Below are 16,469 nucleotides of genomic sequence, written 5' to 3' on the forward strand. Positions count from 1 at the left end.
AGCTACCTGCTGTATTTTCCGTTTCCTGTTGTGAGTTTAGTGAGTATGGACAAGGCAAATGTGGTCATTTCTTGTGAATCTTTTTTAGGAAGGCTATTTTGGTAACATATCGTCTAGTGCTTTGTAGTAATTCCTAAGTCATCTCACTTCTTTATCAAAAGTTGCTGGCTTTTTTTGTTAAACACAATAGTCTCACAATGCAGTGTGACAACAAACAGTGTTGGTTTTTATTGTTTTTGGTTTTGACAAACAACACTGCCAGAATTCTATGAATCTAGTTCATGTTCCGTTATTTATAGAAAAGTGGCGAAGAAAAACTGGGGAACTGTACAGCGGTGAACTTGAAATCAGTGGTGGGTAAGTTGTTGGAGGAGATTCTGAGGGACAAGCTTTACGTGTATTTGGAAACAGAAGGACTGATTAGGAACAGTCAATTTGTGATTGGGAAATCACGTCTTTGCTGCTTCCTCAAAAAACTGAATCAAGTTACTGAGAAGACTAATGAAGGCAGAGAGGTTTACGTTGTCTATATGGCCTTCAACAAGGTGTCAAACAAGGTTCCACATGGTAGACTGGTTAACAAGATTAGATCACATGGAATCCAGAGAGAGTTGGTTATTTGGATACAAAATTAGCTTGATGGTAGGAGACAGAGGGTGGTGGTGGAGGATTCTTTTTCAGACTGGACGCCTGTGACCAGCGGTGTGCTACAAGGATCAGTGCTGGGTCCACTGTTTTTTGTCATTTACATAAATAATTTGGATGTAAACGTAGGAGGAATGGTTAGAAAGTTAGTGGATGACACCAAAATTCGTGGTGTCATAGACAGCAAAGAAGGTTACCGCAGAGTACAACGGGACCTAGATCCGATAGCAGGAAGAGTGGCAGATGGAGTTTAAATTAGATAAATGTGAGATGTGGCATTTCGGAAAGGCAAATCAGGGCAGGACTTATACACCTAATGGTAGGGCCCTGGGGAATATTGCTGAACAATGAGACCTTGGGATGCAAGTTCATAGTTCCTCAAAAGTGGAGTCACAAGTAGATGTGTAGTGAAGGTATTTAGTACACATGCCTTTGTCAGCACATTGAGTATTGGAGTTGGGAGGTCATGTTGAGCCTGTATAGGACACTGATTAGGCCACTTTTGGAATACTGCCTTCAATTCTTTTCTCACTGCAATCAGAAAGATGTTGTTAAACTTGAAAGACTTCAGATAAAATTTACAAGGTTGTTGACAGGCTGGAGGGTTTGAGCTGCAGAGAGAGGTCGAAGATGTTGGGGCTATTTCTGTGGAGTGTCAGAGGCTGAGGGGTGACCTTACAGAGGTTTATAAAACCATGAGGGGCATGCACAGCGAGAATAGTCAAGGTCTTTTTCCTAGGGTCAAGGAGTCCAAAACTAGACGGCATAGGTTTAAGGTGAGAAGAGAAAAATTTAAAAAGGGGCCTAAGGGACAACTTTTTCACCTAGAGGGTGGTGCATGTATGGAATGAGCAAATAGGTGGAGGCTGGTACAATTAGAACATTTAAAAGACATCTGGGTGGATACACGAATAGGAAGGGTTTAGAGGGATATGGGCCAAATGGGACTAGATGTACATACAATATCTGGTCAGTGCAGACAAGTTGGACTGAAGAGTTTATTTCTGTGCTGCACAACTCCATGACTCGAAGTGATAAAATCCCAAGAATTCCCCTGATAGCTTGTGGGTAATAGATCTGTGGCCACAACACCACTACAAACCTCTGCTGTCAAGCCAGGCTCTGGATTTTGTTGGTTGAAGATTCACATGACAGCACAACAACTTAATCAGAATTAATTTATCTTTAATGTTAACTTTAAAAAAGTACTTAAAGACAGAGCGCGACACATTTTATATTGCACCTACATTGGTAAAATATTGGCTAAACACAGCTGGCAAACACCTAGTACACAGCCCCTTTTCATCCTGGAGGCTTTGTTAATAACTTTGATTTTAAAAAACTTGGAGTGCAACTGGTCCTCAGGAATTCCAAAGAAGAAGAAGTCTTGGTTGAAGATTGGGTTCCTGCTTCTGCGAATGATGGCAGTTTGCTGCTTCTGGCTTTTACCTGGTTGCAGGTAGAGGGACAGGCAGCAGCTGATGGTCTGGCAATCCGTGTACCGTTCGTACAGACCCTCCAAACTCAGTAGCCGTAGCCAGACCCGCTGTCTCCCACTGCAATATTCAGTCCGCAGCCGCAAGATGCCAGTGTCTCCTAGAGTGGCAGTGCTCTCCTTCGTTAGGCTGTGCCCGAGGGCTATGATCCCTGCGGTGAAGGGAGCACCGACTGACCTGAGCCTATGGTCTGTGCTGCTGTCCGTGGAGCTGGGCAGGGAGTTGTGCCTCCTTGGCTCCTTCCTCGTTGAACTGCCCAGAGTCTTCTTCAAGCCCCAAGTCCGGAGACTGCTCAGCGCCCGGGTCGGGGTGACAGGGGGTGATTTGAGAGAGATGCCCGGCTCACTGCCTGCAGAACCAGGGGCAGAGAGCTGGGTGAAGGGGAACGTTAACCCTGCAGGCAATCCTTGGTTGTGGAAGAGTGACTCCTTCCGCCTCGTGTGAGGACTTTCCAGTAACCGACAGAAACCGTAAGGGGTGGAGGCCCGGGGAAAATGAGGCAGTGACAGGGCAGCCTGTGATGTAGGGTCCCAGTCCGTGCTGTCTCCATCAGTGTGACCATCCTCTGAGCCAGGGAGTGGCCCCAAGAGCCCCCAGGATCTAGGGACTGCAATGTGACACTCCCTGAGGCCTCTCTGTGCAGCAGATGAGCTCATACCTCGGGCCAGTTCTTGCGGAGTGAACTTGGGTGGGATGAAAAATTCGGGGACACGGTCAGGGGTCAAGATGTTAACATAAAGCATGGTCCTTGCTATGGAGCTCCAACCAAACCTGAAGGAGCAGACCACGAGAATTTCAAAATGGGCGGACTGGAAGATTCACTGTCAACCTACAAAATGAAGGAAAATGAGAGTTACTTCAAGCCCAATAACTCTGGCCTCCCAGAACATAACAGAAAGGACAGGGAGCACACTAACCAAGACATTCTGACAAATATAGAATCATAGAATCCCTACAGTGTGGAAGCAGGCCATTCGGATCATCGAATCTACACCAACCCTCCAAACAGCAGCACACTTAGATCCCACCTTTTCCCTGTAACCTGGCATTTACTGTTGCTAATCCACCAGGCCTACACATCCCTGGACAATACGGGCAGTTTAGCATGGCCAATCCAACTAGCCTGCACATCTTTGGGCTTCGGAGGAAACTGGGCCACCCGGAGACACAGGGAGAATGTGCAAACTCCACACAGCCACTCACCCGAGGGTGGAATCGAACCCAGGTCCCTGATGCTGTGAGGCATCTGCAGGCAAATCTCAATGCAGGCACTGCTGCCCCCAGGGTCACATCACCTATTAAGGCAAGAAAGCTGCTCAGAAAGTAAGTTTAACGATCGATTATAGGATGAGTTCCTTCCCACCAGCTACCTGTCTTACAAAGCACCATGTTAGCTTGGTCACTCAGCACTTGAATGTCCCAATCACCTAATGGGAATTTATTCAGTCTCAGAGAAGGTTGTCCACTCAAACAGTAAGTGCTCAAGATATTCAGCAGATCAAATGGGGGGAAACAAATTATTGCTTGTCGATGATTTTTCATTGCAGCTGGACAAAGCCATTAGTTTTGAGCAGATTCAAAGGGCAGGAAAAGAGAAGGAAACAGGGATGAAAGAACAAGAGAGAAGATTTGAGATAGGGTGGAAGGCAGGACAGATCATATGATGAAAGAGGTGACAGTGCAAGGCAAAACAAAATGATATCAGGATGAAGGTGAGCCTAGAGGAGGTGAAAAGCAAGGGCTGCCTTCAGAAAGTGTGCTGAAAGATGATGTCCCTCCTCTCTAATGATTGGGTTTTTGCTGCTACGCTGTCCTGATCCCACTATTCCCTGCTATTCATCTGTCACCATGCCTCAATTCTTTTTTTTAATTTCTCAGGCCACCCCTCAATGTTCAAGTGAAGACAAGCCATGTTTTTCCAAAATCTCCTCAGTTTATTTGCTGCCACTCTCGCCTACCTGTGCTTGATCTCCTCACTACTCCAATGAAGCCCAGCTTCACCTTGACAAAAGGTCCCTCATGTTTCAACTGGGCAGCCTTCAGGGCTCATTGAACTCAATTTCAAATCATTTATTTTTCCATCTTTTCCCCCCAATGGCTACTATTTGTGTTGATTCTGTTATTATTCATCGGTAATAGATCAATATCAGGCTGATCCACCAAATTGTTAGTTTGTTTCCATACATATTCTAGCTTTTGGCCTTCCATCATCAATATTCCTCCTTCCTGCTGCCTTCCACCCTGTCATTGGTACCTACCTTTCCATCTTGCCCCATTTTGGATCGGATCCATCTCAACTGTTTTCCAGTTTCAACACATTCGACCTGTAATTCTCCACCTGTTTCAATTACAGATTCTGGCAAATGGATTTAATGTAATGGATAGGAGGTTTAGAGGACAAATGAGGCAAGTTTTTTCACCCAGTGGATGGTAGGAATCCGGAACTAATTGCCTGCAAGAGTGGTTGTGGCTGAAAACCTCAAAATTAAAGAAGCGTTTAGACATTCACTTGTGATGCCAAAGCATACAAGGCTATGGTCCAAGTGCTGGAAGATGGCATTAAAATAGTTATATGCTTGTTATCGATTGGCAAAGATTTGATTGGCCAAACAGCCCTATTCTATGCTGTAGTCCTCTATGATTCCAAGATTCACTCAGTATTTTTCTACCATTTTCCGATTTTATGTTTGATTTGCAGCTTGCCTGCGTCCTCAGAACAAATTCACCAGAGTCACGGCACCCCAATACATAGCTGTCTAGGGCATGGTCACTCACTCATGAGATCATTCTTCTCTTTTTCAATCATGAAGTAAAATATTTGTACATTGTAAATATTACAACATATTTACAAACCAGGCCATTCAGCCCATTTGTCTGATGTCAGTGTTAATGCTCCACATTGATCTCCTCACATACCTCTGCATGTAATCTCATCAGCATATTCATCAGCTCCCCCTTAGCCAGCTCTCACTGAAATGTCTCAAATGACCCCGAAATGTCAGCTTTGCTGTTCCTCTGATGCTGCCTGGTTTGCTGTGTTCCTCCAGCTCCACACTTTGTTATCTGACTCCAGCATCTGCAGTTCTTGTGAGCTCTCTCTCAAAAATTCCTTTTTTCCATGCCTCAACTATTTCTCACAGCAGCACATTGCACATTTTCACAGCTTAAAGAGTCTCCCTCGATTTCCAGGCTGGATTTGTTAGTGACTTTCTTATATTGATACTTCTAGGTTTTGCATTCCCTGGAATTGAGAGCCACTTTTTACACCCTTTTCACTATTTTCAGGATTTCTCAGGTCATCTCTTATCTGTCACCACTTGAGAGAAAAGAACCCCTGCCCTAATTTTGCCCGAGTGTGCAAAAGGATTCAGAAGGATGATATTAGAACTGAGAGATTTTGGCTTTCTTGTAAAATGGAGACCAGAACAATTCATTGTGCTTTCTGTGAGGTCTAAACAAGACTCAGTACAAGTTTCCAATTGCCTTCCACTTCAACACACCTCCCTGTTCCCTGGCTAACATCTCTGTCTCAGGCTTGCTGTGGTGTTCCAGCAGAGCTGGAAAACAGCATCTCATTTTCCATCTGGGAACACTGCACCCTTCTAGACTCAATATGACTCTCCCATATTCTTGCACCGACCCGCAAACACCAGATCTTGTTATCAGATAGTCTGCTATTATACACAACACATTGTTAGCCACTAACAGTCCCGTTAATAGCTATTCACACATTATCCACTCCTTTGAAAAACTGTTTTCTCTTTGGCATCTATCCCCACCAATCATTTACTCCTACCCACCTCCCCTCACACCATCTTCTGCATTTAAAAAAAAATCAACATTTTGCTAGTTAGAATCAGTTGAGGGTCACCAGACCCAAAACATTAACTCTGATTTCTCTCCACAGATGCTGCCAGACCTGCTGAGCTTTTCCAGCAACTTCTGTTTTGTTTCAATACAAAATAAAATGTACTTTCCAGTTCTTTCAATCCTCACCTTCAAGAAATGAATTTCTACATCATCAATATTAACCCATTTCACTACTTTGAGACATGTTTGTCTGCAGCCCAAACCTCCCAGCTCCTCTACCCCATTTAGGCCCTATTCAGGCAAAATTATTGACCCCTTATTATTCCAACCAAAACACCCCACCTTATCTAGCTATGCTGAAATTAATTTGCCAACTAAACAGCACCTCTGTACACTTAATGACTTTTTAAAATTTGTTACAATCTCACTTTGCATTATCTACAACTCTCGGTTCAGTATAATTTTCAAATTTAGACTTTATATTTACTTGGAAAGGGGAGTAGTCCTGTGTAAGCTTCTATTCTCCAGCTTCCTGGTCACTCTATACAGTCGGGACCTCGGGTCAGTCCCTACAGTGTTATTCAGTCTCCTGGTCACTCTGTGCCACACTTTGTTTTTATAAACCAATGGGTGACTCATAGCAGGTGCTGAACCGATTGGTCACACTCATTCATAAGCTAAACCAATCAGACTGGAAATCTTGGCTTTTATAATTTTCTGACCAATTGTATCAAGCCAATCCATTAACGATGGCAACAGTAGATTGCTGAGAATGATGGAATAAAAAGCACGAAACTGCAAACACTGAGAAGGTGAAATTGCAAAAGTCCGACTGAACAGCTCCAGAAAAAGTACAGATGCCGATTATTTGCAGCAGAGAGTGTATTTTCTGAGTTCCCTACCACAGCCAGAGGGAGAGTTGCTTAGATACGGAGCGATGGGATTTAAAAAACACAGGCAAACTGACAGTAAATGTTAACCTGTTCACTATTGCTCCCAATCCCCAAGCTTAACCTGCAAAACTTTCACACCTCGTTTAGCCAGCCGGGTTAGCTTGTAAGGCAGTGAAGATGCGTGTCTGTGTGTGTGTGCGCGCAACAGGATCTTTTCTCGTTTTGATCTTTTCATGTTCTTTTGAAGGAGCTGGAAAATGCACCTATATCACCAAGGAAACCGTCAAGGTTTTATCAATTACTACAGACATTCATCGCTGGTCAGTAAAGATATTTTTGGGTATCTATAAATAGTGAGGAAATGAGATCAGAGTATTACTTTAGTATCTGCATCAGCCTGGGATGAGGGGGTGAGGAGAGTGCTGCAGACGCCGAGGCCTCAGCTAATGACCCAGGGTTATGTAGAGCTTCAAATGTACAATTCGCAACTTGTCACATCAGAAGTCACACCAGACTTGAAACGTTAATTAAGTTTTATTCTCTCTGCACAGACGCTGCTGAGAATCTCCAGCGTTCTCTGTCTTTGTTTCAGATTTCCACCACCCGTGGTTTTTTTTTTAACCTTCAACATTCTCATCAAATCCCTCCATGGCCTCGCCTCCCGGTCATTCTGCACCTGCTTGTCTAGCCTCCTCCACCCCCACCACGCTGCTCTTCTCTCATTCTGGGCTCCTTGCATTTCTGTTTTAATTATCGCACCATCGCCATCAGATTTGGCCAAGATCCCGAGCCCCAGATTTCCCCTGATCCCCAAACACCTCTGCCGCTTTTTCCTCCTTTCAGGATCTCAATGAGGATAGTCGGGATTTGAGAACATACATAGCAGGAACGGAAGTAAGCCATTTGGCCTCTGAGCCCTGCTCTGCCGCAGACACTGACCCTGCAAATGGATCAGAAAGAACGTTTGTACCCGATCACGAGGAAAGGGTTAAAATGCCTTGACCGAAAGGTGATTAATTGGTGTTATGTAATTATCATCTGGGAACAACTAACCATCTGAGCACCATTTACACTTATCAATTGATGTTATGTCAAATCTTCCAAACTCTGAGATAATTCAGTCAAAAAATAACCTTAATTACCACAGTGCACGTCCTTCACAAATTCATTCTGAGCCTCAAAGCTGCTTTGACGCAAAACTTCAGATTTTTCATGGATTGTGTTTGCTCTCCTTTCTGAAGACTTTCTTGGCTGAATCATCAGGGCAGTAATTTATTCCTGACACTTGGCTTCAAGCTCTTTCAATGCAACCTCTACGTATGTAAGGACTACTGTGTTTAAAGTGTTCTGTTGCATTAAATCTGTTGCATGAATGCAAATATGTGTTATACGCTTCCTTTGCTGTTCCTGTTCCTCCCACTGTCTGTTTTCTGCTATTGCCTTCTTTCTGTCAGTATGGCATCCTGTGATTCACCACATTATCTGGAGCTGTCCTGTCTCACAGGCTCCTGGTATCTATGATCACAGCAAAGAATTGCTCAAAAGAATTGTTTGGAATCTTGTAGCCAGTGAGGCAAATGGCAACTTCTGCTGTAACACTGTGACTGGTTCTATCTCCCATCCCCAATGGTCGAGGATGGCAGGGAATGTAGAACCTTTCAGAGGCTAGGGATCCCACCGCAAGTGCGGCTCTGATGGCATTCACAGGGCGTGATACCATCCAGGACAAAGCAGCCTGCTTGAGTGGCATTGAAATAACTCTACAGAGGCTGGTACCTTGTCACCAAGTCTCTCTTTACTTATCCATGAACAGTCACAGAGGCGAACAGCATGGAATCAGACCCTTCGGTCCAACCAGTCCATGCCAAACATACTCCCTAACTAAACTAGTCCCACCTGCCTGCTCCCAGCTCTCTACCTCCAACCCGTTCTTATTCATGTACTTATCTGTGATTTAAATGTTGTGATTGTATCCATACCCATCACTTCCTCAGGAAGTTCATTCCACGCACAAACCACTCTCTATGTAAAAAATCTTGCCCCTCGTGGCTTTCTAAAATTCCACTCCTCTCACCTTAAAAAACAACCCCAACTTTTCAAATCCCCCATCCAAGGGAAAAGTCACCTACAATTAACCCAATCTGTACCCATCATGATCTTATAAACTTCGAAAAGGCCACCTCTCAACCTGCTACACTCCAGCAAGGAAAGTCCCAGCCTTTCCTTATAACTTAAACTTCTATACCTGACAACATCCTGGTATATCTCTTCTGAGCCCTCTCTAGCTTATCAGTATCCTTCCTATAACAGGCTGACCAGAAGTAGACACAGTACTCCAGAAGAGGCCTCACCAATGCTATATGCCTTATACAGAGTCAGACACAGTATCCCGGACACACAACCTTTTTATGTCAGCCAGGACTCCCTGATTGGACCAGATTAATAGTCCCAATCAGGGAACTCAGAATCTATGATGTGCAGATAACAAGGTGTAGAGCTGGATAAACACAGCAGGCCAAGCAGCATCAGAGGAGCAGGAAGGCTGACGATGCGGGCCTAGACCCTTCTTCAGAAAAAGGGTCTAGGCCCGAAACGTCAGCCTTCCTGCTCCTCTGCTGCTGCTTGACCTGCTGTGTTCGTCCAGCTCTACTCCTTGTTATCTCAGATTCTCCAGCATCAGCAGTTCCTAGTATTTCTATGACGTGCAGCAGGCTGACCTCGTCACAATCACTAGAGGCACCACACCCAGAAGCATCCACTCCGTCTGCCTCCAATGCTCAGTATCAGTGAGTACTGTCAACAAGATACACTGCAGAAATTTGCCAGCACCTTCCAAACTGACAACCACTTTCATGCAGAAGGACCAGAACAGCAAATATGTGGGAACACTACCTATTGTAAGTTCCCTTCCAAGCCATTCACCATCCTGACTTGGAAATATATCACTGTTCCTTCGGCATTGTTGGGTCAAAATCCTGGAAATCCCTCCTGAATTGCACCGTGAATCTACTTAGAGCATGTAGACTGCAGCTCACAGCCACTGTCAGTCGGGCAGCCAGGGACACGCAATAAATACAGGTCCAGTCAGCTGCATTTGCAATCTCAAGAGTGAATAAAAAGCAAAATTCCCCGTGTATCCAGCGGTCATCATCGCAGGAAAATGATGGCTTTGACAGAATTGATTTGCTTTGACAGACTGCCATCATGTGCACCTCTGTCCAGGAAAACCCTGGCAATTATCAATACAGACTAAATCCTGATCTGGGGTGACTTTAATCACTTTAGGTCAAAGATGAATTCCCTACCAAACAGGGACTAGGCCCGAAAAGTCAGCTTTTCAGCTCCTAAGATGCTGCTTGGCCTACTGTGGTCATCCAGCTCTACACTTTGTTATCTCGGACTGTGGTGGCAACTTGTCCACAATTCTTCAACACCATAAAAAAAAGGGCAAGGAGGAATCAGTAAGAAATAATAAGCTGACAGCAGCATTCCACTACCAAGATGGAATGATGAAAAATAAATATCTGTATATGTTTCTTAAATAGATAGCCATGATGTGGAGGTGCTGGCATTCGATAAAGTCAGGAGTTACACGACACCAGGTTATAGTCCAACAGGTTTAATTGAAATCACAAGTGTTTTGGAGCACTGTTCCCTCATCAAAGGAGCAGCGCTCTGAAAGCTTGTGATTTCAAATAAATCTGTTGGACTATAACCTGGTGTCGTGTGACTCCTGACTGTGTTTCAAAAGGCATCCACCACAGCCAGAACACACTTGTTCCAGATTGTGACTATTGCCCAGGGGTTCTGATCAATTAATTTTCAACAAAACATCATGGTCCTTCGCAGCCTTTCCCCCAGAAATTTACCTGGGCATGGGTCAATCAAAGGCAGTCTGTGTGAAGTCCCTACTGTTGGTGCTGCAGGCTGTGCAGAGAGCTATGAACATCTGTTCATGGGAACTGGGCATTGTTAGCTGAGCCAGTGTTTATTGACCATCTCTAAAAGCCCTAGAGAAGTTAATGGTGAGTTGCTTTCTCAAAATGCTGCAGTCGGTTTACTCCGTGTACACCCACAGGAACAGGATCAGAGTTCCCACAACACTGAAGGTGCAGAGATATATTTCCAAGTCAGAATGGTGAGAGGCTTGGAGGGGATCTTGCAGGTGCTGCTCTTCCCATGTATCTACTGCTGTTGGCCTTCTGGACGGAAGTGGTCATGGATTTGGAAGGTGCTGTCAAAGCACGTTGGTGAATTTCTGCAGTGCATCTTACGGATAGTACACACTGCTGCTACTGAGCATCGGAGGTGGAGAGAGAGGATGTTGAAGGTGATGGAAGTGGTGCCAATCAAACAGGCTGCTTTGTTCTGGATGATGTTGAACTTTTTGAGTGTTATTCAAGCTGCATCTATCCAGGCAAGTGGGGAGTATTCCATGACACCCCTGACTTGAGATTCGTAGATAGTGGACAGGTTTTGGGGAGTCACGAGGTGAGTTACTCGCCACAGAATTTGAACCTCTGAGCTAATTTTGTATTTATTTGGCTGGTCCAGTTCAGTTTCTGGTCAATGATAACCCCTCAGTATGGAGATAGGGTATTTAGTGATGGTCATTGTACGTCAAGGGATGTTGGGTACATTCTCTCTTGTGTAATATGGCCATTGGCTAGCACGTGCGTGTCATGAATGTTACTTGTGAATTATCAGCCTCGTCTGGATATTGCCCTAGTCTTGTTGCATTGAATTCAGGCTGCTTCAGTATCTGAGCAGTTGCGAATGTTGCTGAACATTGAGCAAGCATCAATGAACTTCCCCACATCAGACTTTAGGATGGAGGGAAGGTCCTTGATGAAGCAGCTGAAGGTGGTTGGGCCAAGGACACTACCCGAAGGAACTCCAGCAGAGATGTTCTGGAGCTGAGGTGACTGACCTTCAACACCACAACCATCTTCCTATATGCCAGGTATGACTCCAACCACCAGAGCACTTGCCCCCGATACCCATTAATTCCAGTTTTGATAGGGCTCCTTGATGCCACACTTGGCCGAATGCAGCCTTGATGTCACTCTCACCTCACTTCTGGAATTCAGCTCTTTTGTCCATGTTTGAACCAAGGCTGTAATGAGGTCAGGAGCTGAGTGGCCCTGGTGGAATCCAAACTGGGCGTCACTGAGCAGGTTATTGCTGAGCAGATGCTGCTCGATAGCACTGTTACTGACACCTTCCATCACTTTACTGATAATCGAGAGTAGACTATGGGGTGGTAATTGGCTGGGTTGGGTTTATCCTGCATTTTGTATACAGGACATAGCTGGGCAATTTCCGCATTGTTGGGTAGATATCCATATTGTAGCTGTAGCTGTTTTTATAGTGTGTCTTGGGGCATGGCTGGTTCTGGAGCACACATCCTCAGTATAATTATGAGAAATTAGTGAGAACCCATAGAGTTTGCTCAAATAAACCTTGTAACAGTTGGAAATAAACATAGTGGTTGTACTGGAGCTCTATTTTGAAGTATGTGAGGCAAGTCAGACCACTGCCTAACTGGCTGCCTGAAAGGGGAGAAGAGGTGGGAATCGTCAAGGCATTTAAGAAGAATTTTGATGAGAACTTGAAACACAATAGCACAGAAGGCTGAGATAACAAAGTGTAGAGCTGGATGAACACAGCAGGCCAAGCAGCATTGGAGGAGCAGGAAGGCTGACGTTTCGGGCCTAGACCCTTCTTCAGAAATGAAGGCTTCAGCATAGAAGGCTCTTGTGGTGCAATGGTAGTGTCTCTACCTCTGAGCCAGGAGACCCGGACTAGATTCCCACCTGTTCCAGTGCTGTCTAATAAAATGGGATTAGAATTGAGAGTTTCTTGACAAATGGTACAAACATGATTGGCCAAGGGGTGCTTCCCCTAACTGTAAATTCTCCATGACTGAGTGTGCGTCGTTAGCCTGGTTTCCTGGCTTTCCCTTCAGTGCAGTGATTAAAATCAGAGATGTGCAGAATCCTGAGGAAGGGTTTCTGGATCCAAAACATTAACTCAGATTCCTCTCCCCCACGTGCTGCCAGACCCACTGAGCTGTTCCAGCAACTTTTGTTTATGTTTCTGATTTTCAGCATCCACAGTTCTTTTTTATTCCCCCCTTTATTTCACTCACGGGGGAGGGCGTCACTGGCCAGGCAGCATTTATTGCCCATTCCTAATTGCCTGGAGGGTAGTTAAGATTCATTGCTGGGGCCTGGAGTCCCATATAGGACAGACCAGATAAGGATGGCAGTTTCCTTCCCTGGACATTAGTGAACCAGATGGGTTTTTCCTGACAATCAGCAATGGATTCATGGTCACTACATTTTTAATTCCAGATATCTATTGAATTCAAATTCTACCATCAGGTTTTGAACCCAGGTCCCAAGAATGTTACCTGGGTCTCGGGATTAACAGACCAGCAATAATACCATGAGGCCATTGCTCAGGATTATGCTCAGATTTAGAGCAGCGCTGATATCTCAGAAAGTTGTGGGGCTGGAGGAGGTTCCAGAGATAGAGAAGAGAGATGCCGTGCAGGGATTTGAAAACAAGGATGAAATTTTTGAAAGCAAACCAGTGTTAAACAGGTCAGTGACAGAGGAGTGGGATTTGCTGTGAGTTTAAGGAACTGGCAAAAGATTTTTGGGTGAGTTCAAGATTCAGGATACTCACCCATCCAAAGCTGTGACTCAGGCAAACGAAGGACACCATCGCTGGTGCGATTATTCCACCATCAGGGTCGACCAAACTCTCTCACTATCAGACTTGATCTCCTTGTTGACAGCGCCACCCTGTGTAGATTTGCAGTATGAGAGCTGGGCCCTCTGTTCCAGTTTTCTCTCTCGTTGCTGATCCTTCAAACAAACTCTCCCTTAGCTGCCAGCATTTCTGTCTCAGAGCTAGATGGGTGAAAGGCTGGAGCCCCACTCTATACTGCCCCTAGTGAGCTGTGATTTGCAAAATACTGGCAAGGGATATTCATAGAATTATGGTTATTGTGCCAGTGATGGCCCTTTGCTGGTGTATCTAATTCATCCCACTACCCAAGCTGTAAATTTATAATTTTGTATCTAATTTCTTTTTGAAGGTTCCCACTAGAATCATAGAATCCTTACAGTATGGAAACAGGCCATTTGGCCCATCGAGCGGACAATGATCCTCTGGAAAGTATATCCTAGCCTACCCCTGTATCCCTGCATTTCTCATGGCTACCCCATCCAGCCTGCACATCCCTGGACACTAAGGGCAATTTCCCACAGCCTACCCACCCTAACCTGCACATCTTTGGACTGTGGGAAGAAACCAGAGCACCTGGTGGAAACTCACGCGGACACAAGGAAAATGTGCAAACTCCACACAGATAGGCAACTGAGGAGGGAATTGAACTCAGGTCCCTGGTGCTGTGAGGTAGCAGTGCTAAGCCCTGAAACACCATGCTGCCCACTAGCTCTGTTTCCACTGTCTTCTTGGGCAGTGCATCCCAGATCACAGCAACACGTTACATTTCAGGAAACGTGCTTGCCTCCTCTCTGGCAGACTAATGCTCCTTCCAGTGTTAACTTGTGGCGGTAAAGTGACCTCTGACTGAGTGGTAACTGTCCCACCTGGTCAGAAGGGTTGGGATGGGTTGGGTTGAGTTTGAGTCTTTCCTCCTGGGGGTGGCATGGCCCGGTGATGCATTTCTATTGCTCTGAGTGTGAGCTCAACCATGACACGCAGCTCCTGTTCAGAGACAGCGAGGGTGTGCCAGTTTCCCTCAGGACGCTGCCCATCTTATACCATGATCATGTCTTTACACCTGGCACGGAGGGGTTTCCTGTGTTGGGAGTTGGGGGGTTGTTCACTTTTCACTGGCGATCTGGGGTGGACAGTGCTGTGCAATTGTAGGTGAAGGTTGTTCACAGACTCCCAGTCCCATCTGCTGATTGGCGGCGCTGTGGACTCTGTGTGTGTATTTTAATGTGGGAGATTGAAACTCACTTCTAGTTAGTTGAAAAGTCTTTTGCATTCCTTTGGGCTGCATTTCAGCCCCACACTCCTGATCTTTGGAGACTCGGTATGAACGGGTGGGACAAGTGAAAGGACCTCCTGGTGGGTCTGCCCCACCACTCCCCCCCCTCCCAACCCCAGCGTATCTGGCCAAAGTGCCCATCCACAGGCCCAGGCAATGGGTCATAGAGGAACCCAAAATATTTGACTATCTGCCCCTCTTCTCGGTTTTGATTTGATTTATTATTGTCACATGTACCTAGGTACAGTGAAAAGGTGTGTTTTGCATGCAGTATAGGCAGATCATTACCATACAGAGTGCATTAGGATTATAGAACAGAGAGAGGAATACAATGTTATGGTTGCAGAGAAGGTGCAAAAAGAGCAAGACGAGCATTAAATTTGAATTTTTAGAGGTCCATTCAGAAGTCTAATAACAGTGGGGAAGGAAGCTATTCTTCAATTTGTTGGTGCGTGTTTTAGCTTCTGTATCATCTCGATGGAAGAGATTGGAAAAGATTACAACCAGGATGGGGGTTGGAGGGGTGGGTTTGGGGGTTCTTTGATGTTGTTGGCTGCCTTCCAGAGGCAACAAGGAGTGTAGATGGAGTTGATGAATGGAAGGTCGGTTTGTGTGATGGACTCGGCTGCAATCTGCAGCTACATTTGGGTCTGGATGTCCTTAGAGAAGAAACAAGCTGTGTCCCCCAACTCTCCCAAAGTGTTCGGAGAGAGGTGGGCACTGTGGGGGTGGAGTTCATTCTTTCCCTCTCCAACTCCTTTTTCATTTAATCCCCTCCCTCTCTCCTGATCTTTCCTCACACGCTGCCCCCGACAGTCTGCAGTGGTAATTTTTTTGCTTCATTAGAAACACGTGATTTGGTGGTGGAGAAAATCTTTTAGAGGGGTGTGGAAGCATATGGATTTTAAATAAAGCTATTTGAATGAAGAGGGCTGCTGTGGTGTGGTGGCAATGTCTCCACCTCTGGGCCAGGAGGCCCGGATTCAAGTCCCACCTGTTCCAAAGGTTTGTTATCATACCCACAAACAGGATGATTAGGAAAATATCTGCTGTTGTTGTTCTCTATCATCATCATCATCATCATCGGTGATTCCTCGCAGACGGCGATGACTCTCTTTCACCCCTCAGGCTGAGTCTGTAGGTGGCTGTACAGATCGATGGGGCTACCGCAGGGTCTGTTATGCTTGGGGCAGGAGGTGGTTGCAGGGAAGGGGGGGTTGGGGAGGGGGTGGATGGGGCAGGAAGTGGTCATGGGGAAGGGGGAGAGGGTGGGGCAGGAAGTGGTGATGGGGAAGGGGGTGGGTGGGGCAGGAGGTGGTGACAGGGAAGGGGGTGGGTGGGGCAGGAGGTGGTGACAGGGAAGGGGGTCGGTGGGACAGGAAGTGGTCGCGGGGAGAGGGTGTGTGGGCAAGTAGTGGTCGCGGGGAAGGGAGTTGGTGGGGCAGTAAGTGGTTGCGGGGTGGTGTTGGGCAGGGCAGGAGGTGTTCGCGGGCAAGGGGGGTGTGGGAGCATCGGTGTGACAGCGCACTCCTTACGTCTGACTTCTGCTTTCTCCTGATGACAAGCCTCGAGGTGCTCAACGCCTTCCCAGAT

The 16,469-nt window shown here is 45.9% G+C and overlaps 1 protein-coding gene across 3 annotated transcripts; it reads right to left on the reverse strand.

Moving 5' to 3' along the window:
* Window positions 1-1,871: 1,871 nt before the first annotated feature.
* c2cd4a (C2 calcium dependent domain containing 4A) lies at window positions 1,872-13,628 on the reverse strand. Of its 3 annotated transcripts, none has more exons than XM_048520869.2 (2): window positions 13,538-13,628; window positions 1,872-2,970 (listed from the first exon to the last, which is right to left on the reverse strand). In XM_048520869.2, the coding sequence occupies exon 2, from the start codon at window positions 2,882-2,884 to the stop codon at window positions 1,889-1,891; it is 996 nt and encodes a 331-aa protein (XP_048376826.1). In that variant the 5' UTR covers window positions 2,885-2,970; window positions 13,538-13,628; the 3' UTR covers window positions 1,872-1,888. The 3 variants fall into 3 exon arrangements, with proteins under 3 accessions (XP_048376826.1, XP_048376827.1, XP_048376824.1); XM_048520870.2 differs by lacking the exon at window positions 13,538-13,628 and adding an exon at window positions 7,987-8,085; XM_048520867.2 differs by lacking the exon at window positions 13,538-13,628 and adding an exon at window positions 6,439-6,541.
* Between the last annotated feature and the right edge of the window lie 2,841 nt (window positions 13,629-16,469).

This window comes from Stegostoma tigrinum, chromosome 36 (genome assembly GCF_030684315.1).
Source record: "Stegostoma tigrinum isolate sSteTig4 chromosome 36, sSteTig4.hap1, whole genome shotgun sequence".
Classification (NCBI taxonomy): Eukaryota; Metazoa; Chordata; class Chondrichthyes; order Orectolobiformes; family Stegostomatidae; genus Stegostoma; species Stegostoma tigrinum.

What these genes read in the sequence shown, in the direction of transcription:
- c2cd4a (XM_048520869.2), bottom strand. Translation starts at nt 2,884, where the DNA reads ATGCTTTATGTTAACATCTTGACCCCTGACCGTGTCCCCGAATTTTTC.